Source organism: Phanerochaete carnosa, assembly GCF_000300595.1.
Source record: "Phanerochaete carnosa HHB-10118-sp unplaced genomic scaffold PHACAscaffold_10, whole genome shotgun sequence".
NCBI classification, from domain to species: Eukaryota; Fungi; Basidiomycota; class Agaricomycetes; order Polyporales; family Phanerochaetaceae; genus Phanerochaete; species Phanerochaete carnosa.
The window spans coordinates 1,051,620-1,075,642 of record NW_006767637.1 but is presented as its reverse complement, the minus strand read 5'-3'; the positions used below and the strand labels follow the sequence as shown (position 1 = coordinate 1,075,642).

At 54.0% G+C, this 24,023-nt stretch overlaps 9 protein-coding genes across 9 annotated transcripts; 4 read left to right on the top strand and 5 right to left on the bottom strand.

The window, feature by feature from the left end:
- Positions 1–588: 588 nt before the first annotated feature.
- On the top strand, positions 589–1,933 carry PHACADRAFT_263144 (uncharacterized protein; the record flags this gene model as incomplete). Its single annotated transcript, XM_007400240.1, has 1 exon — positions 589–1,933. A coding segment is annotated over exon 1 (301 nt), but the record flags the coding sequence as incomplete, so codon positions are not given.
- A 455-nt stretch (positions 1,934–2,388) lies between these two features.
- PHACADRAFT_151737 (uncharacterized protein) lies at positions 2,389–5,335 on the top strand. Its single transcript, XM_007400239.1, has 4 exons — positions 2,389–2,745; positions 2,798–4,056; positions 4,107–4,395; positions 4,451–5,335. Exons 1-4 carry the CDS (start codon positions 2,528–2,530, stop codon positions 4,716–4,718), a joined length of 2,034 nt encoding a protein of 677 aa, XP_007400301.1. The 5' UTR covers positions 2,389–2,527; the 3' UTR covers positions 4,719–5,335.
- Positions 5,336–6,823: 1,488 nt separating this feature from the next.
- Positions 6,824–7,236, bottom strand: PHACADRAFT_263139 (uncharacterized protein). The gene has a single exon (XM_007400238.1). It carries the CDS (start codon positions 7,182–7,184, stop codon positions 6,876–6,878), a length of 309 nt encoding a protein of 102 aa, XP_007400300.1. The 5' UTR covers positions 7,185–7,236; the 3' UTR covers positions 6,824–6,875.
- A 1,598-nt stretch (positions 7,237–8,834) lies between these two features.
- Positions 8,835–9,152, top strand: PHACADRAFT_199977 (uncharacterized protein; the record flags this gene model as incomplete). The annotated part of the gene is made up of 1 exon (XM_007400237.1): positions 8,835–9,152. One exon carries the CDS (start codon positions 8,835–8,837, stop codon positions 9,150–9,152), a length of 318 nt encoding a protein of 105 aa, XP_007400299.1.
- Positions 9,153–12,505: 3,353 nt separating this feature from the next.
- On the top strand, positions 12,506–13,126 carry PHACADRAFT_263134 (uncharacterized protein). The gene has a single exon (XM_007400236.1). It carries the CDS (start codon positions 12,536–12,538, stop codon positions 12,848–12,850), a length of 315 nt encoding a protein of 104 aa, XP_007400298.1. The 5' UTR covers positions 12,506–12,535; the 3' UTR covers positions 12,851–13,126.
- A 729-nt stretch (positions 13,127–13,855) lies between these two features.
- PHACADRAFT_199975 (uncharacterized protein) lies at positions 13,856–15,936 on the bottom strand (the record flags this gene model as incomplete). Its single annotated transcript, XM_007400235.1, has 5 exons — positions 13,856–14,051; positions 14,104–14,218; positions 14,272–14,909; positions 14,964–15,505; positions 15,562–15,936. The coding sequence occupies 5 exons, from the start codon at positions 15,934–15,936 to the stop codon at positions 13,856–13,858; spliced, it is 1,866 nt and encodes a 621-aa protein (XP_007400297.1).
- An 859-nt stretch (positions 15,937–16,795) lies between these two features.
- Positions 16,796–17,350, bottom strand: PHACADRAFT_263132 (uncharacterized protein; the record flags this gene model as incomplete). The annotated part of the gene is made up of 2 exons (XM_007400234.1): positions 17,002–17,350; positions 16,796–16,957 (listed from the first exon to the last, which is right to left on the bottom strand). A coding segment is annotated over exon 1 (334 nt), but the record flags the coding sequence as incomplete, so codon positions are not given.
- Positions 17,351–19,170: 1,820 nt separating this feature from the next.
- PHACADRAFT_263131 (uncharacterized protein) lies at positions 19,171–19,854 on the bottom strand (the record flags this gene model as incomplete). The annotated part of the gene is made up of 3 exons (XM_007400233.1): positions 19,802–19,854; positions 19,390–19,736; positions 19,171–19,345 (listed from the first exon to the last, which is right to left on the bottom strand). A coding segment is annotated over exon 2 (334 nt), but the record flags the coding sequence as incomplete, so codon positions are not given.
- Positions 19,855–23,260: 3,406 nt separating this feature from the next.
- PHACADRAFT_103999 (uncharacterized protein) lies at positions 23,261–23,900 on the bottom strand (the record flags this gene model as incomplete). Its single annotated transcript, XM_007400232.1, has 3 exons — positions 23,261–23,432; positions 23,486–23,736; positions 23,787–23,900. Coding segments are annotated over 3 exons (537 nt in total), but the record flags the coding sequence as incomplete, so codon positions are not given.
- Positions 23,901–24,023: the final 123 nt, after the last annotated feature.

Sequence of the window (24,023 nt, the reverse complement as noted above, 5' to 3'; positions counted from 1 at the left end):
CGCCCTCAGTCGCTGTCTGCGGACTTCCTGAATCCTGCATGCGTCCTAGTTCGTGCCCAGATGAACGACCTGCCAAATTTCCAAAGGATAGCGAATTGACCCGGAGAGTATTAATCTCCGAAAATCTTGTTCAACGGCGGGTCACCGCTGCGTCAGCTGGCTGCTGCCTCGTGCGAGTAGCTGTCAACGGTGGCAACCTACCGGTGTTCGCCCTACAGAGTCTTGAGCCTTAAGTTTGAGCTCCAAATTCACTCCCGAAGATCAAAGTACTTATGCTTGCCATAGTGCAAGACCGGAGGAAAGCTGTTTGAGACTTCTGATTCCACCGGCTTAGAAAGGAAGGACATGCGGCGCCCGAATATTGAAATTCGACATCCTGGGAGATGATAGAACCCTTCAGAGCAAATGTTAAGGCTCTACTGCTCGTACCTGTGAGGTATTATCACTAGTCACTCCCGGCATTTGTGCCAGAGGCGATTACCGCGCTCAGCGCTGAGACGTAAAAACTTAAGAGTGCTTAGGTAATAAGGGCGCTAGATGCTTAGCAGATCCTACCCCTTTTCGCAATGCCACAAGCGGGCAAGCCGCGGCCGTTCTGCGCACTAACCACAAATCATCGACCAACTCTTCATGCACATGCGACACCATTCGATCCTGCATCGTCTTCTCATCATGCTTCGTTTCTAGTTCTAATGCTTCGTCGCGGCGTCAGCTCTGAATTCTAGTAATGCTTTCGCCTGGTCGGCTAGTCATCCGCCATACGCTTTTGATGCAATGCAGGTGCCAAAGACCGTAGGTTCGCACTATGTTCGGCATGCCAAGCATTCTATTGCTCTTTGGCTGGGGCGTTGAAGACCTTGATTACTAGGCTGGAAATGTATGTAAAGTCACACAGATCCTCCCCTCCCTTGAAGCTCGTCATCGGAGACTCACTTCGTATTGCGTTTCTGGCCGAGTTTCAATATTGCATCGTAAGTAATTCCGTCGCACCCGCATGGCATACTTGAAGACAGACAGCCATCTTCCCATACTACTTCATTGCAGAAACACCATGTCCAAGACTGCTAAAGGAACCGTTGTGACCTCCCTGCCATCCCTATTCCAAGCCAAGTTCATTGTTGATGGGATTGTGCGCACTTACATCGCCACCATCGACCCTCCCGTTGCTTTCAAGATCGGAAATGCGACGCTGAGTTATGACGACGAGGATCAGTTAACTGCCAGGGGCAGCCACCATGGCACCATCGGGACTGCCATCAACCTCTCCCTCGATAAAGGGCCCATCATAACTGGGAACCTCCAACAACCTGTTGACCCCACTGACGTTACCGGTGGTGGCACCTGGCACATGAGCTAAGAGGCGAGTCTTGAATATTCGTCTACTGATTCGGTCAATGTGCGCGGAATACTGACGCAACCCTGTAGTCTTGCGTTGGCAGGAGGAGGAGGCGAATCTTTAGCCGTCATAGGAAAGGCGAGATAGCGTAGTGTCGGCTACATAATGGAGCTATTCCAGGCTCTTGCGTCTACATTGTGCGGCCCGCGGAGATTTAACCATATGAAAGTAGTGCGTGATATGCTATCGGTGACCCTTTGGCCAACAGCTGCCGCGCCGCTCTAACAGACGATATTTACGGCCGTAGGCGAAGGTTTCAAGCTCGCTATGATGGTTTCAGACCTGCTGCTCCAGTTATCTATTAGACGTATTTGACACTCACAAAGCGTGTGAATACAGACGTAGCCTGATAGCTAGCTGTACTGGAGGCTTATGGAAAGCAGCACCCAGCGGCGCCCACCGCCTCGTGAGGCTCCTACTAATTTTCCGACAAGCTCTGCATGTCATGATGCGATTTATCGTGTTCGCATACAGCTTATCAAGCCATACAATACCTCAATCTATGGTTATCTAGTTCTGTGCATTGTTGAGAGTATTTTTAACTTAGAGCCCCCTGCTGTAACTGCAGTACTGACCTGTTGATGCCGGCATGCTCAAGTCAAGGCCACTTGAATATATCGTGCCCCGAACCGTATAGTCGCGCTCAGCCTTGCGCGAGACAAGTGCTTGCTGGCAGCGTCGAGGTGCCTCGACCAAGCAGCGGTAGTAGGAGTAGCCTGTAGTCGATCCCACAATGCACAAAAAGCTAAATATTCCATGTTGTGCCGTCGCCTATATCAATATCTGCGTTCATACGATGTGAATGGTGCCATCAGCGGAAGTAAATTGCAGACGCTGAAAATCACCTCCGTTGAACCTTAAGCAAGCCTCTCCTCTCCGACTTTTCGTCCTCTCGCGTATCATCCTCAGAGAGAGGCAAAAATGAGAACCCCGCCGTTGTTACCCGCGTCGCCAGGGGGAACAGAATCGCCGATTCGCCCAATCGGATTCCTCGCGACATCAGTGATTGGATCAGTAGCAACGAGCGAAGTCGGCAGTCTTCTTGCAGTGTGAGAGGGTCGACCTCGACGTTTGTCCTCAACCTGGCAGTCTCTGTCAACTCGATTCTCGCAGTCAATCTCGTGAAAGGTTATGGATAGTCCTACTGCGGACGATGATGTATCACCCATCTCGAGCAAGCGCGCCAGCTCCCGCCGCCAGTTTGCCTTCTACCCCAACATGAATTCCTCAAACAAACCGACGAAGCCATTCAGCCGCAGTGCCGCGAAGCGAGAGAGTGTCATGGCTCTAGGAAGCATCGAGCACCTCCAGCACTACTTCACCAAGACGGGTCTCGCAGCGGAAAAGAAGTACGTTCCGCTTCAGAGATCTCTCGCCTCCGATATCCAACTGAAATCGCAGCCCTGTCGACAAGCCTAACAATGGCATGATACCAGCAATCGGAGGTCTGAATGCGAATACAAGTAGAAAATGGCCAGAGGGAGTTCCAGAGTTCCAGTTGCCACCGTCCCCTATCGTTCCGCAGATCGTGCGGCCCACCAGCTCGCCGTACGTCAAGACATACGAGATTGACCACGAGAATCTGCGACCATCCATCATCGAAGACCTCACTCTGGTAGAGCACGCATGGTGGCTTAACGGCGTGCTGCAGTCCGACATGCTCAGTGTCCAGAGCGCGCACACGGACGGCAACAGCGGGCGCGTCGACGTGCTAGACCTTCTACGGACGACAACGCACGCCGTGCGGTCCGTGCGCAATTACCTCCTCTCCCTGCCAGACGATGGTCCCACGCCAGTGAAACGCGACTTTCATTTCCGCCCGCCGATGATGACAATGTCAAGCGCACCCCTCCCGCGCCGGCAGGCCTCGCAGCCAGACTCGAGCGCCGACCCACTGAGCCGGATCCGGCGGAGCGCGCTCGAGGTGCTGACGGTGCTGCGGATCGTCGAGGAGGCGTCGCGGCTGCCCCTCTCGGACGACGCGTACGACGCGCAGAGCGACCACGGCGAGTCTACGTCCGGCTCCAGCGGCTCACACGCAGGCTCGGGCTCGGCTTCCGGCTTCGGCTCCGGCCCCGGCAGGAGCGTGTCGCGCGCGACGTCACCCGACTTTCTCGGCGGCGATGCCGAGACGCCCGTGTCGATCTCGTACCTGCACGTCCCGCACCGCGACGGGCCCGTCCCCGTATGGGAGGACGACGACGATATCGACCTGAATGCGATGACCGAGGAAGAAAAGCGCGATCGATGGGATGAGAGGCTTGTCCTTGGCAGTGGTTGGCTCTACCGCCAAGACGTGAAGCGCGATGAGCTCACGAAGGAGCGGGATGTCGTCGCAAGATATCTTGACGCGGTGGACGAGACCCTATTTACTGGGCGGAAGGACGGCAAGCGAGGGTGGGAGCGCGAACGGGAGAAGGAGGAACGGAGAGAGAGGGAGCGTGTAAAGAGCAGGCGAGCAAGTGCGGGAGATCCTGAGCTTCGAGAGAAGAAGCGGGACAACAGGCGGATAGTTTCGACAGGCATGCTGGACGTGTTGAAGGGGCTGACTCTGTCGGACGAGCCCGAGGGCGCCGACCGCTTATCCGGGGCGGAGAGTGTCGATGACGAGGATCTACCAGAATGGGCTAAGCGTGGCGCGTTCACAGATGACGACCTCGGTGAGTAACGTTTCATATATACACATCTATTACAGCTAAGGTGTTCGTAGGAAGACTATATGCGCTGCTACAAGCCCTCATACCCTCTCCCCTACAGCACCTTCTACCTCCTCCACCTGCGGATCGTGCATTGCTGTTGAACGCGCTCTCGTCGGGCCAACTGCTCTGCATCGCATACAATACCGGCGTACGTCGCTCGCGCAAGCCATGGGGTTACGTCAACAAGGACGCGATCCACGATATCGCGGCTCTCGAAGCCCAGTCTGTCGCGGAGCAGGAGCAGGAGAAGACGCGGGGGTGGACGTTCCGACGGACAGACAACCTGCGCCTCTGGGCAGCGTATGTCCCCTCTCTTCGTTGCTTTTCTCTGCCACATCGCTGACGCTGAACATAGGGCTCTGAAGCTTCGGTACAGCATCCCGGTGTGGATGCCGCCGTCTGCGGCCACGAACAAGCTCTCGCCAGCAGCAACGCCCTTGTCGTCGCCGTTGAGCCCAATGTTCCGGTTCCCGGCAGTGGAGCCGCCGGTGACGTTCGACGTGCCGCTCATCGCGCGCAAGGAGCCCGGCTGGGAGGACATGCTCGAGACGCTCGCGCTGCGGTGGACGCAGGCCGTCGTCGATGAGAAGCGCGGGAGTGATGGTTTGCGGGTTTATGCGTGATGCATGGTACCGCGCGAGGTGGAATGCTGGCGTGTTAGTGAGCCTATTATTTGATTCTATGCAAATAGTTCTTGCGTAATGATACTGTAGCTAACTTATGCTAATGTAAAAGCTCCTTGTCCGACAGGGGTCGTTTCCTTGGAATAGGCGCGAGAACCCCTACTGCCTGGCATCTCCAGGTCTGCATGCTTGCGCCGTCGATACGCGAGAGCCTACACCTGATGGCTAGTGTGGGCGAGCTTGACAACAAGGGTACAGCATACACTGGGCTTCATGCAGAACGTGTCTACGGCGGTGATATCTAAGCTGACTGATGTCCACTGTACAGGGTAATGAATAATGAGCGGCGGAAGAGGGAGAACAAGGAGAACAGGGAGTTCAGGGGAACAATGTGGATTGTTGGAGCGGTCTGGAGTGGGCAGGTGCAACGAAGGGTAGAGAACGGGCTTCACTGACTATTACGTCTCCAGTTCTGTCCACTAGTCCCAATGTGACGCTATCGCCATCCACTCCATTGTCCTCTGGAAGCAGCACGGGAGCGGTTGGGCCAGTCAGGTGCGCCTCAACATTCACGAAGAGACGGGCCACGTCGTAAAAGCCGTGCAGGGCTGCTTCTTGTGAGCTTACAGCCCCTCGAACGTTGTTCTAAGCCGTTTCTGATTCGATTCTTCGACCTTTCAGTGGTTGGCAGAGGAGCAATGATTCCATTACGTGGTGTGCCTGGACCCCGCTCAAGCAGTAATCCCGCGATAGTATCCATCATGTGATGTCCAGGGCTGTTTCGACTGCTCATGGAAGCTTATTAATCGCTTCGCATTTGCTAGGTTTCAAAGTATCTCCTTATGAAAGAACGTCTGCTTCCGCACCAACGGTGTTTTCTGGCCTGTGGCGTTCGTGCCACGTAATCCAGCGTGAGTGCGAGGTGCATCCATGAAGCTGACTTTACATAAGGGAGGCGGCGGCGGCGGCGTTCGTAAGGCCTTCTCATTCCGACATCTGCGCTGCAAGGCAGGTGTGGCAGACCTGTGCACCACATCTCTAGAGATGACTCGGAGGACTCTATCACTAGCACATTTCGTCAAGCGCTCCAGTCTTCGGTTGGAGTATTGCAGTGCTTGCGGCGCTCAGTGGCCAGCTTTAGCTTTTTGTCATGGACAATGGCCTAGGCGTTGAAGAACCTCGTCAATCTATAGACGACCAGCTTCCACGCCTCCACCGCTGCAATCCGCCGGCAATCATTGAAGAGCCGTTGGTCCAGGGTGGATAAAGTGCTTCGACGAACGGAGAGAACGAGGGGTGCCCAGACGCAGGGCATGCATCGGCACTCAATATCAAACGTGATACATTCTTGAGCGATTGTACCGTTGCGTGACCATGCTTCTTGCGGGCAAAGCCTTCTTAGATCACCGTTAGATGTAGTACGTGTCCACCAGAGGCTGTAATGACATGGGAATACCCTGAAAGAATCGCATTTGAGTTTGATTGTGATCTCCGGTCCGGTCTGCAGCAGCGTGATTCTCACACTCTATGTGGCTTGAGACCCTTGGCATGAGCAGCACGACGTTTACGGATGCGTACCCTCGGTCAGGAGCGCATATACGGGAGACGGCCTAGCTGCCAATACCTGGGGCCATTCCAATGAGTGGGAATACCCATGCTAAAAGAGGACCAGTGCAGGAATCCCGCTACTTCCTATGCGACATTTTTTTGCTATGGCACTGGGTCAACACTCAAGAGACTGCTTCTCTGTCTTTTAGGGAACAAAGCACCTCCCGCGTACGAGTATTGAAACGTCAAGCTACAACAATCACTATCAAATGGTAGATCAGCCTATTCGCCACAGAAAAGGGCAGTTACCACACCCTCAGGGCGATAGCTAGGGCGCGCACCCAAATCCGCATGCTACATTCAACTGTCGAGCGAAGGGCCACTGCACCACAATCATTTGGTCAAACTTCCTCAGACGGTACGATGTACATGTACAACAGCGTCGGGATACCCTATCTCGCCGCGAACACGATACGCCATTTAGCCTAGTACCCCACGACGCCGGCACCGTGCTCAAAAATTGTCCTGTCAATGAAGAATTACCGAACAATATCAGCATCTCGCGCGCACGTTCACCAAGTCAGTAATTAAAGACTCAAAACTCACTTCTTAGCTCGAGGCCCAGGTGCCACCGCCGCTAATTGGAATAGGGGGGTCGAACGGGGGTACGATCGTCCCAGTAATCTTAGGCCCTTTACCGAGGTTGACTTCGAGAGTAGCACCGGCCGTGCCGGTGTAGGTGTCATCACCAGTCAAATCGTCTTCCTTGCCATAGGTTAGCATCGCGATATCGGAACTGAAGAGAATGTTGCTGTTGAGGGAGGCGTTGAAAGTGCGCAGAAGCTCATTGACGGTGAACTTGGCTTGAAATAAGGTTGCCATGGGGGTGCGAGCAGAGCCTACAACAGGCATGGCCATGGCGTATCTGCAACGCGACGACGCACGCAAGCATTAGATCGCCTCGGCAGGTCGTGCGGATGCGATGGATGACTCACAATGTGATGAATATGCGAAGGCTTGCAATGCAATACAAAGGGAGTTTGCTGCAAGAAGGGGTAGCATCCGGGACTACATATGCGTTCAGCCTCACGGTCAGGGCCTTCAACGCGTCAGCCAAACAGCAAACAGCATGTCCATGTTAGGTACGATGTGAATCTACCGCATTAAAACTCTCATCAAGCACTCTTTGGCACCCATATGGCATCAAAGACATCGTCGATCTGCCAAAACTATCACCAAGATTCAGAGGCGACGTCGTAATGAGCTATTGTGAGAAGACACCGCACAGGATTGGAAGGTGTCGCATGCGGGGTCGACGAATGGAACCAATGGCTCGCGGCAAGAGCCAGCAGGCCCGATGGGGCTGGAGCGCATTACGAGAACTGAGGCGCATCAAGAACTTAAGTTGTAGCACCCTCGGCTAGGCTTGACACATTCTGAAATGAATGAATGAGGATAATGGACACAATGTATTTTATGAACACTGATTGGGATCCGTCCGTACCGCGATCAACTTTGGTCTGACATGGTGAATATTCAGATATGCTGTGTGTGCGCACTCAGTGCCGTCCGGCATAGAATATCAATGTATTCTTTGGAGAATCTGTGGTGGATAGCGGGATGGACGGAAAGACATGCCTCGCTTTTTGCGCATGGCGCTAATCGGGTCATGGTCCTCTGCAGTATATCAGGCGCCCTCATTACCTAAGCATCCCGCCGCGCCGCGGCAAGAGCTTGAGGATCCCGCACCTCTTCATTCCATCTCGCAGGCGACAATGCCTGCTGTTGGCGATACCCCGCGTGATCGCTGGCGGTCTGCTTTACGCGACGACGAACCCCGCTATTCGGGTCCTGTACGTTCTGCCCTACAATCAGAAGGCCGATACAGCTCTCCCCTTGTCCTGCGTTAGCGTAATGGCAAGCATGCTTCTGCAGAAGGGAATCGACCTGGGCCGGGCGCTTGAGCGCCCAAAGCGAGTCGAGGGTCTGCGTGGCGGACACTTGTGAGTCGCCGCCGTTGACAGCGACTCGCACGGGGCAATGGCCAGCTGACACAGCGATGACCAGCTGCTGAGTGGGACACACAGAAACAGGCTCTCATCTGACTGATTCGTCGGCTCCCGGAGGCCTTGCAAACGGTGCATCCAGGTGCGAACTCAGGCGCATGCAGGATTCAGATGTCCGTGTGCGGTTCACTTGCTGTAAGCATTTAGTCCCGTACATATCGAATGTCCTCCCTCAGAGTGCAGGTGTAGATCTGGGGTTCAGACCTCAGATCTTGGGATCAGGTGCCAGAACGAAAGTCTCGGTGCGGTGGGTCTACAGCGCACCCGACACCAGCGTGCCACTCGCCGTCTGTCTAACGCTGAGGCGCTGAGGCTTCAGCCGCAAGGGACCAAAGCATATATAAAGTCATAGGCCAGCCGTCTACAGCCCCAGCATCGAAGACCCACTCGCATTGCATCCTTAGCCTTCAACTCAGTACCACATCGTCAGTAGTGCTCTCACATCCTCGTAGCTTTCTGCCGGGACGAGATGATACTCATACTGTTTCATTGCAGGAACACCATGTCCCAGACCGCCAAAGGAACAGTCTCGTCCCAGGGCCAAAACCGATTCATCGCCAGATTCGTTATGCCCAATGGCCAAGTGCGCACCTACAACGCTTCTGTCAATCCTCCCATTACCAACATGACAATCAACACCGCGACGCTGACCTGGAGCGACGACGATCAGTTGGTCGGCGCGGACAGCTACGAGGGCACGGTCGGGACTGACCTCAACATCACGCTCGGCAAAGGGCCCACCATCAAGGGGACGCTCCAACAGCCCGTCAATCCCACTCAGGCCATTGTCGGCAATGGCGACTGGGCCATGACGATGTAAGAGAATGTGAGTCATTCCCTGTCAACTCCATAAATGTGCGGGCAAGATGCTGATACCACGTAGTGATCTGTCACCGATAGGACGGTGTCATGAGCGCGTCGCTGGCGCCACGGCATGGGGAAGATTGCATGGTGTTGGCGTTGTGGTTGAGTTTCCTGAGTCCATTGTAGTCGTATCCTGTATCACCACGGAAATTTAGTCATAGGAATGATGTGTATCATGTGTTAGTTGGTGGCTATTCGGTCGATGGTCGGACGTGTCGTACTCGCACGAGTGCAGGTGGCCACCGCTAAAATTCGCAAGTCAGTAGTGTACGCCGCGCATTGATCACTCGGTCTGTTGTGGAGTGGCTACTCTATCGCTTGGTAGTGAACGTTGTCAGGAGGCCTTCCTCATCGCGGTCAAAAGCAGCATCGAAGCTGCCGGTGCACACTTGGGGGACGATTGCGCGACCCACGGCCCGCTACACCAGTCTTACAGTATTCGCCAATTACAGTCTGAGTGTTATGTGCACCCTTTGAAGTTTGAGTGCTAGGGAGTCGTCGAGGAAAATATCATTGCCCGCGCTCATGATCGTGTTCCCAGCCTGTTGTCAAACCATCGGAAGGTAACCCTCCAAATATTTGTCGATAGGTCTCCCGGCATAGCGAAGGAAGTCTTTTGGAAGCGGTGCATGCTTTTATAATGCCAGCTAATGGTCTGCGAAGAGTTTCAGGGTTCAGGTTACCCTCAACACACACATGTCGTTCGCTATCTGCTTGACGCGAAGGCCACGGCCGCCAGAGTACGACAAGTATATCAGGTCCAAAAACCTGCACGCCGCAGGCCAATATCAGATCTCCACCCGCTAGCCTCAACACGTACGTCACATCATCAGTAATCTCTATAGGCAGCACAATGGTATACACCCAGATACCTCTGCGATAGCGTAACACTTGGGTCTGTTGCTGCCTGATAGGACTTCTACCGTTCGTGTATACTCTCGAAGTGTTGACAGGAATATTCTTTATTAACTTCGAAATATAAGCACTAAGGAGATCGACTGTCTGTCAGTGCTAACGTGAAAATTTCAGTCTGATTGGCGGCGTATCATCATCGTCTACCCAGCTTTGAACAACCAGTTAACCAGGCTAAATTCTTAGCCACATGTGCTCTCAGTCGTCAGGTTGTTCCTTCACAGCCCCATAGCTCTACGGGAGCTCGTGCAAACACAAGCCGGCGACGTGAGCGCACGTGAGCCCTTACGACCGAATGCGAACCTCTAAGCGCAATTACGATTGATAATAAACTTATATGACTGATTGGCTCAGCTCAACGTAAGTTAGCACAAGCTTCCTCGCGGCAGCTGGATGCTCCAGTTGAGATGGTCGCGACTCGGCGCGTACAGAGTGCAATGCACCTAGCGCAAGCTGTGAGTCTCATAGTCACCATCAAAGCACGCGTACCTCCCTTACCATACTGTAACGAACTTGTGCGGGCCCGATCTAGGGTGTTTCTATCAAGTGAACGCAGCTTGCAGTGATACGAGTGCACAAACGCGTTAGAATAAGGCATGGCATTATCGGGCCCCTGGCACTCGAGACCCAATTAACCCCTCACCGTGGTCAGTGCACATTGCACTATCCCAAGTATCAGTAGATTGTTGTTAAATAAATGTAAAACACACCAGCTGTATCCTCAATAGAAGCTTCCGCAGGCGACCGGTTCAGGGTCACGGAGAGTACCTGTAGAGGCGCGTATTCTGAAAGGTAAGGCCTGCTTGAATAGCAGCTCTGTCCATAGTAACTTCTGTGCTTTGCGACGAAAGTGGAGATGGAATGGGAAGGAACGGCCGGTTTCGTGAGGAGGAGAAGGTGACGCTGCGGATGGCAGACGACTGGCGTTCGACTACGATAAGGTGCGGCGAGCACATCAATGTAGGCCAGCGGGAATGGGGAGTTTATTCCGAGACTCACCTGGATCAGAAAATTTCTCCTGACGTGGGGCCTGAGCAAACCATAGGTGGCAGAACTGCGCAAACGTGAGACGCAGTGAGATTTGCCATTGCTGCAAGTCAGGTTAATTACTTTGGTAGTGAACATTGGAGATTCGCAGAAGTGTGGATCAAATTTCAGCGGATCCTATTGGCTTTGTAACATCGCATACACACCACACACGAACGGGATGGGACGTACAACAAGTTTCCAGCGCACCATAGGGCGTCTGCTGAAACGGGTGGGCCAATAGCGGGCTCGTCATGCCAAGGAGCTTTGTCGAGGTGCGCGGCGTGGTGCACTCGAGCTCAAACAAATAAACAGCTCGCAAAAGTTCTTCAGGCATGGGAGCCTCGGGCCTGCCGAGAGAACGTAGAGAAAGTTGCTACCTTCGACGCGTCGCGTTGCATCGACAAGTCACATGTCTCGGTAAGCCCCGAAAGCATCTAGCGCCCAAAAGTAAAGAGGATCTCGCACGTCCTTTCTATGCCGCAAGGGTCGAAACCTTAGGCCTATTGGTGGCGACGCTTCGCGTACGCAAGCGATTGAAGCCCCATTGAATGCTCCGAGCAGTCTTGCGATCTTCTGGCGTGTCCGCTGGCAGTCCCTGGCAGCCCGCATTACCCGAGGACAAACGCCGCTATTCGGGTCTTGTATGTTCTGCCATTCAAGGCAGTGAGGATTCAAAAGGCGATACGGCTCTCCCTTCGCCCTCCATCATATGATAGCAAGCGCACTTTCGCAGAAGGGAGTAGTATTGGGTTTCGACGCCCAAGCGTTCAAGTTACCATGAGTCGAGGCTCTGTACAGCGGACACTTGTGAGTTGCCGTCATTAACAACGACTTGCACGAGGCAGTGGCCAGCTGACATAGCGATGACCAGTCACTGGATGGGACTCACGAAGATTGACATTTTCTTGATTGGTTCGTCGGTTCCCGGAAACCTAGCAAGCGGTACATCCGGGTGCAAACTCAGGCGCATGCAGGATTCAGGTGACCGTATAGAGCTCACCTGCCGCGATTGTTCGGCTTTTAATATATTGAATACCTTCTTACAGCATGCAGGTGCAGATCTGGGGCTCAGACCTCAGACCTTAGATCTCCGCATCCCGCGCGGAGTCAGCGCGATGGAGGTGCTCGACGAGAACTTCGGTGGGGTGAGTCCACAGCACACTTGACACGAGCGTGTCACTCACCAGCTGCCTGATGCTGAGGCTTCAGCCGCAAGGGAACAAAACGTATATAAAGCCATACGCCCGCCCTCTAGACAGTCCAGCATCGAAGATTTCACTTTGCACCGCACCTTAAGTCTCAAATCAGCACTACATCGTCAGTAGCATTGTTGCACACTCACAGCTTCCCGCTGAGATGAGACGATACTTATACGGATTATTTCGTTGCAGGAGCAGCATGTCTCATACCGCCGAAGGAACTATCAGGGCCCAGGGCCCAAACCGATTTGTGGCTAATTTCATTATGCCCAATGGCCAATTGCGCAGCTTCGTCGCCTCCATCGATCCACCGACTGACAACATAACGACCAGCACTGCGACGCTGACCTGGAGTGACGACAATCAGTTGAACGGACAGGATAGATACAGCGGCACGCTCGGGGCAGACGTGACCATCACCCTCGTCAGAGGGCCCACCATGAAGGGGACGCTGCAGGAGCCCGTCGATCCCACTCAGGCCATCGTTGGGAATGGCTACTGGATCATATCGTGAGAGGATGTGAGCCTCTCTTTGTCAATTCTATGGATGTACGGGCGAGATACTGATACCACATAGTGATCTACCATCGGCAGGACGGTGTCTTGGGGGCGCCGCTGGCTTCATGCGATAAGCAGGGATGGTGTGATGTTGGCGTCGTGGCCGATTTTCCTGAGTCCGTTGTAGTTGTGCCCTGTATCGCACACGGGATTTTAAGTTCAGCCGTACGAATATTGTGCACGATGTGTCGCCTGGCGACTCTTTGCTCGCCAGTCACACGCGTCATGTGAGGGTGAGTGCAGATAGCCACGGCCGAATTTGCGTGTCGACGGTGCGCACCACACAGTAACCACACGTTTCAGTTGCGAAGTAGCTACTCCATCGCTTGATGGTGGACGCTGCCGGCAAACCTTCCTCATCGCGGTCAAGGGTGGTATCGAAGCCGCCGGTTGCGTACTTGAGGGACGATTGTGCAACTCATTTCTCGCCACATTAACCTTTTGTGTTCGCCATTGATAGTAAAATCGTTACGTCGTCAGGCAGGGACAACGTGCGCCGTAAGTTTGAGTGTCAGGGCATCGTCGAGGAGAATACCATCGCCCGCGCTGATCCCCTAGCCTGTTCTGCCCTAATATCACATCAGCTAAAATATTCCACGTCCTTTGAACCTTTCCAACGTTCTTTGGTAGATTTGTTGCCATAGGGAAGAAAGCCTTTGATCTCGATGCATATTTACTCATACTTAGAAATGGCCCGCGAGAATATCTGTGCTGTGGTCTCACACTATCCTCACTACAGGCGGCGCCGGCCCCCGGGCCAGGCACACTGTTATCTAGGAGTGATGGCAAAATGCTGGGCTTTGGCAGACTCGAAACAGGTACCAGCATGCTTTGTATGATAGTGTGGTCAAGCACTGCGTCACTGCCAATGAATTCAACTGCATAGAATGAGATGCCGCCGCTTGTATACAATATACACTAGATATTTCGATGTACAGCTTATTACAGACGTCCGCACAGCCTACTGTTTACCTTGCGAGGGGGTGTCCGCATACACACCCTCCAGCGTAACAGCAACTTGCTTCATAATCGACTCTCGTGTCCACGCTTCCGGCAGTCCCCACTTCTTCTCGAACTCTTCGAGCTTCTCTGGGTAGCTGCAGTATATGATGCGGTAAACAGCAAGCTTGGACGCCTCGAGGGCGCCGACCACCCATCTGCGCCAGGAATTTAGCAGGGATAGCCTTGAGGAAAAGGCAGAGAACCTACGCATGACGTGCGCTCGCAACCTCTCCAGCGAAGTGAAGTCTACCGTTGGCGGCAGGACGCGTGAGGTGCGGGTACAAGTCAGAGAAGTCTCCGGGACCAAAGAACGCGTAAGAACCTGGATACGCTCAAGTCGTCAGAATTGTACCATCAGTGTACCGTAACACGCACCCATGGTGTTCGGATCGCTGTTCCAGCTGTACGGATAGATCGACTCGACTTGGCCCTCCAGGAACTCCCTTCCGTCCGCGTTGAAGCGGTGCACTTCGGCGAGATCGTCGAGCAGCCTGCGCCTCATACGGTCCTCAGACTGCATGAGCCCCGTCCAGGCGAGCGCGTCCCCGGTCCAGGCGTAGCTAGCGATAAGCACGGTCGACGGTGTCTGAGACTCGGCGGCGTACGACGGATAGACGATCATGCGGGACATGTTGTCGGTGTATGACTGGCCGCCAATGATGGCCCCGAAGCCGCCGTACCTCCTCATCAACACATCGTCCTGCCACCACGCAGTCGTGAACTTGACCCCGATCTTGGTCGCCGAGCTGTAGTACAGCGCTCGCAGCGCGTTCTTCTGTGGGTAGTCAAGCTCCGCCTCTGACAGGTCCATGGCGCGCAGGCAGGGAAGAGTGGTGGTGGTGATGACGTGAGTATAATAATCACATGAGCCCTGGTTATGGACGATGCCGATGATGTCCGCTTCGCTGTACCTGATGCCTTCGACGGGTTGGTTTCGGTATAACGTGTGAGATGGCCCGCCGGGTTGCTCTAAATAGTCTGCCAGCGTCTCAGCCAGTCTGGCAGATCCACCACTGTCGAAAGCAGGTATATCAGAGCAAGGACAGAACGAACGACGTCGGACATACTCGATGCAGTGCCAATCGGTAGGCTGGTCGTCGTACCTAAATGCCAGATTGTCAAGGACGCTCTCCGTAAGAGCCCTATCGAACGACGTCGACGATCCGTCGAACGTCTCGCACCACTCTACAATATCGACGGGGTAAGGCATGAGCTTTTTCTCGTCCAGGTCCAGCCGATAGTCGCTGCGGCGATCGGACATGTATCCCCTGGTCGAGTAGCGGTCGTATTCCATCATGAGCTCCCATCCTTTGTCGGAACCTTCCTTCGCATCTTTGATGAGCTGGTCTTTGAAGGGTTTGATGACGTTCGACATGTTGTCCTCCACCCCAAGCTTCGCCCAGCGGTCCTCCAAATCGTAAATGTTGAAGTCCTGCGGCAAAATCTTCTTTTCTTCGGTCCTCTTCTTGACGATATCGTTGTAGAAGAGAGTTGAGTTGCCGAGCTTGTCCTCAAAGTAGTACTTGAGCGTCTTCACTTTGAGCTGCTTGAAGAGGTCGAAGACCGGCTTCATGACGGGCGTTTCGGGAAATCGCATCGCACCCACGTCCTGATGGCGGATAGGAGAAGGTCAGCTGGGCAGCGCAGCGTTAAGAAGAGACTCACGAAATAGTCGTATCTGTCCGGGGGGAATCTGTACGTGAACAAACGTCCGCCAATGCGGTCGCTAGCCTCGTAGATTATGTAGGGAATACCGGCTTCGCGAAGCAGTAGCGCAGCGTAGAGGCCGCCGATTCCACCCCCAATGATACCCACTTGCTGTCTCAAGTTGCTAGAAGGGACTGATACCAGAGGCGGCCCTGTAGGGCGGAGATACTTGTTAGCGTCGAACGAGAGGGTGCGAGGTCTGGCTCCCGACTGCGGGGGGATCGTCGAAGGTGTTTCAAGATTTTGGTGAAAATGCTTGATTACGTTCTGCGCATAATGGTTGACAGGGTCTTTAGCAGCAGGTGTGAGAGTGAAAGCAGTAGTTTCGGCCATTGTCTGTGCAGTCGTGGTTGTTCTGGGGGGGACGTCGTGAGACGATGAAGGTGTAGCTGCAGAAGCGAGGTTTATATACTCGCCAGACTCCTCTGCGACATTGGCGTTCCATTCCATGCATATTATGCGGTGACATAGACTGTTGCCGCAACACTTGCAGAGTGAATGGTGTTCAAAGCGAGGTGTTTACATCCCACAACGGTTCTCGAGAGTTATGCAGGAGAATACAACGGGAATTGTACCAACCCACATGCCGGTGGAGCCCACAGCATTCTTCGTAGGTATGTTCCCCTGAGAGAGACGCCACAGCGAGCTGACAAAACAATAGCAGAAGCGACGCACGGTAGCGGTGCCCAGGTCACCAGATATCATTAATGCTGCAGGGCTGATACTTGTGCGTACCAAGGATGATAAAGAACAAGCTTCAAGCAAGGAAGCCAAATTTTCAATACGACGCATTGAAGGCAAGGAAGCCTGCGAAGATCCTCCGCCAGTACCCAAAGGTTTCAGTTCAGCAGACACGCGAACTTATTAAGTTACACCGGACTAGCCACCCAGAAGCGCCCAAGAGTGGCTAAGACACGCTCGAGAATTTCCGAAAAGCCCAAAAAATGGCACAAGCGGGAATCGAACCCACAGCCTGAAAAGTAACCGCGGCACGCTATACCACTTACCGTGGAAGGAAATTGAAGCACACAAATTCCTCCCTCCGCCTCCAGGGGAAAGCAGAAAACAGTGGTCGAATTGTACAGCGGTCATGAGCGAATATCGCCCAGAACGTACCATGAGGGCGAAAATTTTAGTGACGGATGCATCCACTAAAGCCGTAGCCATACGTCCGTTCATCAAGGGAGCGGTGGTCGATAACACGTCAAACACTATATTCCTATGATTGGACTTCGATGGGCTATTCAAGTACAACTGTACAGAAGCTTCGGGAAATTTGCGTCGCCGACACCTCGCTGTCTCGTCAACTCCACGGTGACAGTGCTGCATTCAGGAGATGTGCTCGTAAAGATCACTGCGCAATGTCAGCTCCTTTGATCATAAGTCGGTGGTGACGACTCACCTTCAACTCCGAGGTGAGCGCCCAGTTTCCACCACCCGAAATACCGTGAGCGGGATCCACGGCGGTATAGCTAACCTTCCCACGAATAGTGATGCCATGGTCAAGATAAAGGACGAGGTCTTTCGCTACAGTTCCGGTGACGCTGGTGAAACCGGTCAAATCTGACTCCTTGTTATAAGCCAGTTCCGCACTTATAACCTCGAACGGGGGGACGGTTTCATTCGTGGTAATGGAAATGGCGTAGACACGCTCGTCCTCGCCCACACGGAATTTGCCTTCCAACGAGTCGGGGCTCTTGGTTTCGATCTGTCCGGGGGCGGTGTTAGACATGGTTATGGCACTCCCCTATGGTAACAGTGCACGTAAGTACTACGCCGCTCTCGAGTTTTCAGCAGGTGCGACGGGATTACTGACGATGTGACGTTGGTATTGAGACTGGCAATGCAACGTGAATCTTGCTAAAGGTGAGGGGTGTCTGGGACCTTATGTACGTAGCCCACGCCTTGGGCTTCAGCAGTCAAAGCCCTCACATCAGATAGGGAGCAAAAGGCGCGGAACAGCCATACCGAAGCCCTCACAAAGCATTCTTCGGCACCTATCGGACACGTATGGAGCCCGCAGAGGAGCGGTGGCGGCAGCACCGTGACATCGAGCTGTCGTTCAAGCGTTCAAGGGCAATGAGACAAACTGCACCCAAGGCGGAGCTCTACGCTTACCGCCGCTCACTGTGCATGCGGACGCAAATTTCGTGGTGCCAGATGCAGGGCCACTAATCAGCTCTTGCAGGCCCAAGCAAAGGTCTTCACTTTACCCCGTGCTACACAGCGAGCCAGATAAGTCGAACATTGACTGTGAGACTCGAAGGGCAAGTTCAGGAACTCGAATCACGGCAGTGTTCACTGCGCGATTTTGACATTGCGTGCGAGCTACAGGGTATGGAAGGCCGCTCTGTGCCAAAAGAACATAACTATAGTCCTTCTGCAGGAAACCCGTCCACGGCGGCCTGAGCACTGTCTGTCAACAACGAACACCCGGAACTTATCAGCCTGTGCTTGCAGCTGGTGGCATTGGTGCCTGATGCACTGCCGGTGCACAAGCGATTCGGAAATGGACAGTCGAACAGGCTGGTAGGGTGTGTCAAGTTATCAATAAAAGATTGGAGACAACACGACACGGATCGCTCACCTGCCGACATCTGCAAACGAAGATACCCCCGCAGAACGGATAGCGCTATGTGGGAAGACCGCAGAATGCCGAATTCCCGCAGCCAGTATATCGTACGTGGTATCTTGAATCCTGCATATATTTGAATTTGCACCTACGACTCATGAATCGCCTGCTGGATCTTCTCAGAATCGAAGAATCAATCCGGAGAGCATCAATCGCCGGAAGATACGGAGAACATAGATCTCCGGAAGTCCTATTCAGTGCCTGAGAATCGGATACGCCATCTGGCTCCTGGATCATGCGTATGTCTGTCACTGGCGGCAACTCACGAGTCACAAGTGCTCAGCGCCCAGCTGCCATGCAGAGCCTTGAATCCTCGAATCCAGTGTAGCTTTTGAGGAGCGCCATGGCCGAGATCACGATGAAACCTGACCAGGAGATTCTTTCAGGGGACTCTCGTGTGTAGAAGAGCTTCGTCGTGGCTCCGCGCCTCGAGCCTTGCCCTCAGTTTTCCCTTCGTCAACGCATCTTTCCCACATTGCCAGTGGGCTGATGGATTTCAGCCATTGCTAGCTGTTGGCGGTGGTGATAGCATGGGGGCTGAAAATTTACAGCTCGGCGATACCCTTCAACGTAGACTTCATTAGCCAGAAACCGAAGCAGAGGATGGCTATTAATTCACCGAATGGGACCACGGTGGCGTTTCAGCTGGCGGTCGAAACACTTTAAGGACTGGCTGGAGATAGACCACCTGAGACATGTCTTGAGGTTCGTTACATGTGTTTCAGGATGAGTTCTAGGTATTTATCATAGACGTATCAGATTACTGTTCCCCGAGCAACATATGCTATCTGTGTGTCATTAGTATGTCGGAGGACCACGGTGCGAGGAGCCCTATCCCTGCCTCTATGCCAGTGAGGGGCTGTCTTCATTGAGGCTGTCGAAACATCCGGCTACGGTATTGATAGGCGACTGATGTCTTCACTTCTGGCCATGATAAAGCGTCATTAATTATACATCGAACACTACGTTCGTATACAGCAGGCAGTACAAGTTCAAGAGCTTGAGAGGACTGGACTGCGCCGCCGACACCCCTCCATGTCTCCAACTCCACGCTACCAGCTCCATGGCGCCGGCGCCGCGCTCAAGACGCCACCCTGCTCATGAAGATCACTGCACGACGTCAGTCCCTATGCTTATAAGTCGGCGACGACGACTCACCTCCTGTTCCGCGCGTAGATACCATCTACCACTGCCCGCGAGACCGCAAGGGGGATCTACGCCACCAGCAGTAAAGGTCCCGGTAATAGTCATGTTGTGTTCAAGTGAAATTTTGAGATCCCCTCCGACATTTCCGGTGACACTGGTGCGGCCGGTCAAGTCTGATTCCTTATCATAGGCCAGTATCGCACTGGCAAGGTCAAAACTCGGAATAGTGGTGTTTGTGGTGATGGAGATAACATATCCCCGCCTGTCCTGCCCGACATAGAAGGTACCTTCCAACGAGTTGGGACTGGTGGTATGAATCTCTCCAGGGGCGGTAGATGTCATTGTCACGATGTCCCTGTGAGGCAACAGTGGACATGAGTACCATACTGTTCTCAAGTATTATGGATACGATGAGCTTACCGGCGATTTGACCTTGATATTTAGACTAGTGATGCAAACTTTAGACCTTCGACGCCGGCTTGCAGAGTAGAAAGTGGAGTCTAGGACCTTATGTACACTTTGAACCTCGACAGTCAAGACTCTCATGTCAAATAGAGAGCGAATAGCGCGCGCAGAGACCATGCCAGAGCCCTTATCAAGCATTCTTCGGTACTTATTGGGCGCATGGAAGCTGCAGACAGAAGGCAGAGGCACATCTATCTGTCAAAAAAGGCTTGCGAAGTTTAAGGATATCGAGAGAATAGCACTAAATGCGGAGCCCCAAGATCAACAATTGCTCACTGAAAATGCAGTCGCAGCGCTTGATAACGCCGCCTTCAGACAAACGGCTTGCACAGCTTCCGGCAAAGGTCCTCAATGGACTCTATACTGCAGAGCGCCGAATAAGGCTAAATTCGATTGCTGGACTCGAAGTATGAGCCCGAGAGATCGAGGCATGGAGTACTCACCTGCACAAGCTTCGCATCTCGTGTGAGCGAATGGGCAGGTGGCCACTCGGGCATTGAACAAGTATGGCTACAACCCTTCGGTGGGAAGCCCAGCCACAATGGCCTGAGCGCTGGCCGTTAACGAAGACTGCCAAGGATCCGTCCGATGGACCTTCGGTCGCCGGCCGCGCGATCCCTATGCTTGCGGCTGACAGCTTTAGCACCGTACGTCTTTGGCCGCATTAAGGAGAGTCTTCTGGCTTTCGCTACCAAACGACGAGCTAACTAGTAGTCAGTGACAAGGGCGCGCAATTACGACGCAGGACGAGTGATCTCGATCCGGCACCGGCCATCTGCTCACGCAAACTCGCATGAATCATCTGACGATTGAAAGAAGGGCGGTCAATAAACGCACCATGCCGCTGCGCTTGCCAATTATTATCTGCAAACGAAGAAGATTGCTCTGCGGAAAGGCTTGCACTGTATGGGAAGGCCGCGGAATGCCGAGTCTTCACAGCACCCGCAGCGGTCTCCTCAGGCCGAAATCCGCATGCGTCTGTGTTTGTATCCGCTGGTGACACTGGCTGGATCTCTTCAGAACCGAAGAATCAGTCCGGAGAGTATCAATCGCCGGAAGATATGGGGAGTATGAATCTCCGGAAGTCCTATGGGAATCAGGTACGTCATTCAGCGTTTGCTTCATGCGCGTAATTACTGCTGATGCATTGGCGAACGTTCACTTGGTGCTTCGCGGCTTCTGACAAACTTCGGCACTCAGCTGCATGGAAGAAGGGGATGTTCCCAGATATACGCCGGTAGTCAGGCACTGCCACATGAATAACTGACAGCTTACCTTGTAAATTACAGGCTTTATGTACATTTAGTTACTTATTAGACGCCTATGTAAGAATACTCTCTTACAGCACGTCCACTCAAATCTACTCCGCTCGACTCGGTAGACCCCGGTAGGTGTATTGGGCTGTGGGACACCCGCATCTGCGTGGTTCTCTCATCTGCGTAATTTACAGTACACCTGCACATACCGTTGTTCACTGTTACACATACCCAGGTCGACTCTCCTCTACATCCTGTACAGTAGCACATCGTTCACTGTATATACCCATAAATATCCTCCTCTATGCGGCTCCTCTAGCATGTGATGCGGTGACTTGCACTGTTACCCGGAAGTTAGCGTGAGACGATGTGAAGATGAGTAAACCTACCATTTTTACATTGTGCTTGCCACCGTGCAATTCAGGCATCGCTTCTGCACTCCCGTTAGTACCACGAGCAACTCTGCTATGAATGATTACGCTCACCACCTTAGCTGCGAGATTGTTGAACTTATATAAATGCCATGGCGTGCACAAACAATCAAAAACTGCGTTGGGGTGCGCGCACGGCGGAGTGCGGACGCGATCTTTGTGCACGTTAGTGTGTGTGCGAGTGAGTTTTCGGGGCACAAGAACGAAGGATGGTTGTGGATGACAGTCGTGCCTTGCGCACTGCGCGGGAGGAGTAACGTTGGGGGGGGGGGGGGGGGGGGTGCACGGCGCAGTGCAGAGAGACCGCGACGATCCCCATAGCGCGTGGACGCCACCGTGTGCGACGCACGCGAAGTTCGAAGTCGAGGTACAGCAGTAGGTGCGCCGACACGGGAGAGGGAAGCATCGAGCAGGTCATTCCGTTGCTAGGGACACGCTGCTGAGGGGTACGCACGGGCAGAAGAGACGGGGGTGGACGCACGCGAAGTTCGAAGTCTTTTGCGGTGGGCGTGATGATGGTGACTTCCTGGGCGGTCGATGCGTTGTGCATTGCCTTGGGCCCCGGTGTCACGTAGGACACGCTGCCGACATGGACGTTTTGGCAAACAGTACGGAACTGGGTGGGGATTGCATTAGCGGAGACGAATCGAGAATACTGGTGGGACTCACCACGTCGAGTATGACCCTGTGCATCGAGCTGATTGTCAAGTTTGATACCGTAAAGACGATACGACCACCGAGCGCACTTATTGCATTCCAAACTTTGCCCCGCAAGCTCGCTCTTCTGTCCGGATCCCGCAACCTGGCAACGCTGAGATACTCAACGACGACGAGGCTTAGCACTAAGGGCACAGGCTTGACTAGCATCCACATGCTGGGATGCACCGGAAGCACGACGTTCAGCTTGAGGGGGCAGTGATAGATGGGTCGGTCCAGCTGCAGCGCGGTTTCGACAGCACGCAGAGTCCTGCTGGCTAGGATGTTGGATTTGACCAATTGAGCGATTATTTTGTGACACAGGTACCAACCTTCTAGCAGAGCTCCTCAAGAGCAGGCCCTTCAGGCACGAAGATAGAACATGGTGGTTGATAACAACTGTGACGGTTGTGGTTGAGCGCGTGGGCGCCATCGTGTGCGACGCCGAACTCGACACTGGGTGGTAAGCGCACTTTTTTCCGGCGTAAAATCAGCCAAAAACTGATCCAACAAGGCCCCAACTTTATCCGGTTTTCACCTGAAAAAAACCGAAGGCAAAACTCATTTTTCCGCCAGTTTTACTGTGTTTTAGACCCTTTTGGCTGGTTTTGCACCGGTTTCTCCTCAATTTGCATCGGCGTAGAATCGAGGAATAATGGGGCCTTGTTTAGCCGCTTTTGTCTGAGTTTTCTTGAGGAAGAAACTGCGCTTACCACCCTGTGCGACGAGCCAGCAGCCGATGACGACGCTGGTGTGGCCGATGCCACCGCGGCAGTGGACGGCGCCCACTGTCGCGGAGCACGGCAAGGTCGCGGAGCACGGCAAAGTCGCGGAGCACGGTAAGGATGCGGCGCACGAAGTCGACACTCTTGTCAATCAAGTCGCCGCCACCGAGCGAGATGACGAAGTCGTTCTGGGAATCCTTGCCGAGTGCGACGAGCCGGCCTCGGTGTTGCGCGTGCCCTCGCGCGCCATCTCCTCGAGGTGCATCGAGACAAATGATGGCCGGGCGGTGCCGGCGACCTTGGGACTCAGCATATGCTGCATCGGAACCATGCTGGTCCGCATGTCAGCCGTTGCGTTTGCCACGGGGTCGTCCAGCGCGCGCAGGCGTCGTGTCGCCACCTCACCCTGGTCCTCGAAGACGGTGCGACAGCGCGCAGCAGGACAGCATTCTTGCTGCCAATGACAGTCGCGTTGAACCTGTGCACTCACGGTTAGCACCACGACCACCAGACAAACGAGCACCGACGCACGTCATCATGACCTGCTCCTTCTCCTTCCCTCCCGTCTCGTTTTTCTCGAGCTCGATAGTGACGCGTTTCGTGCCTTTCCAGCTGTAGCTGCCCGTACTGAACGCCGTCGGCGCCAGTGACGTCTGAACTATGAACCCCGGGTCCGTCTGTACGACGTCCTTCGCATCCTCTACCAAGACAGGCGGTGTGTGGGTGAGGTTCACGTGGGTCGGGAGAGCCTTCGCCTTGAAGGCCGCAGCGCCCAGCAAAGCCTACAGCGCACTCAGCACTGGTACGATGCGGACAAAGGCGGTCTGCGCACCTTGGAGCCCCTCTTTGCACTCTTTGCGGCAGCCTTGCCGTTTGCTGGCGCGTCGGTCTTCGCGACCTTGGAGCGCGTTGTGCAAGACTCGGCTTCAGCAGCAGCGTGTTTCTGACTGCCTGACCCCTGTTTGTCAGCGCGGTTTCCATCCTAGCACGCAAGAGCGACTCACGGGGAGGCATGTCAAGGTGTGTAGGATGGGCGTAGAGGTGAGAGATGTCGGGATACGAGCACAAA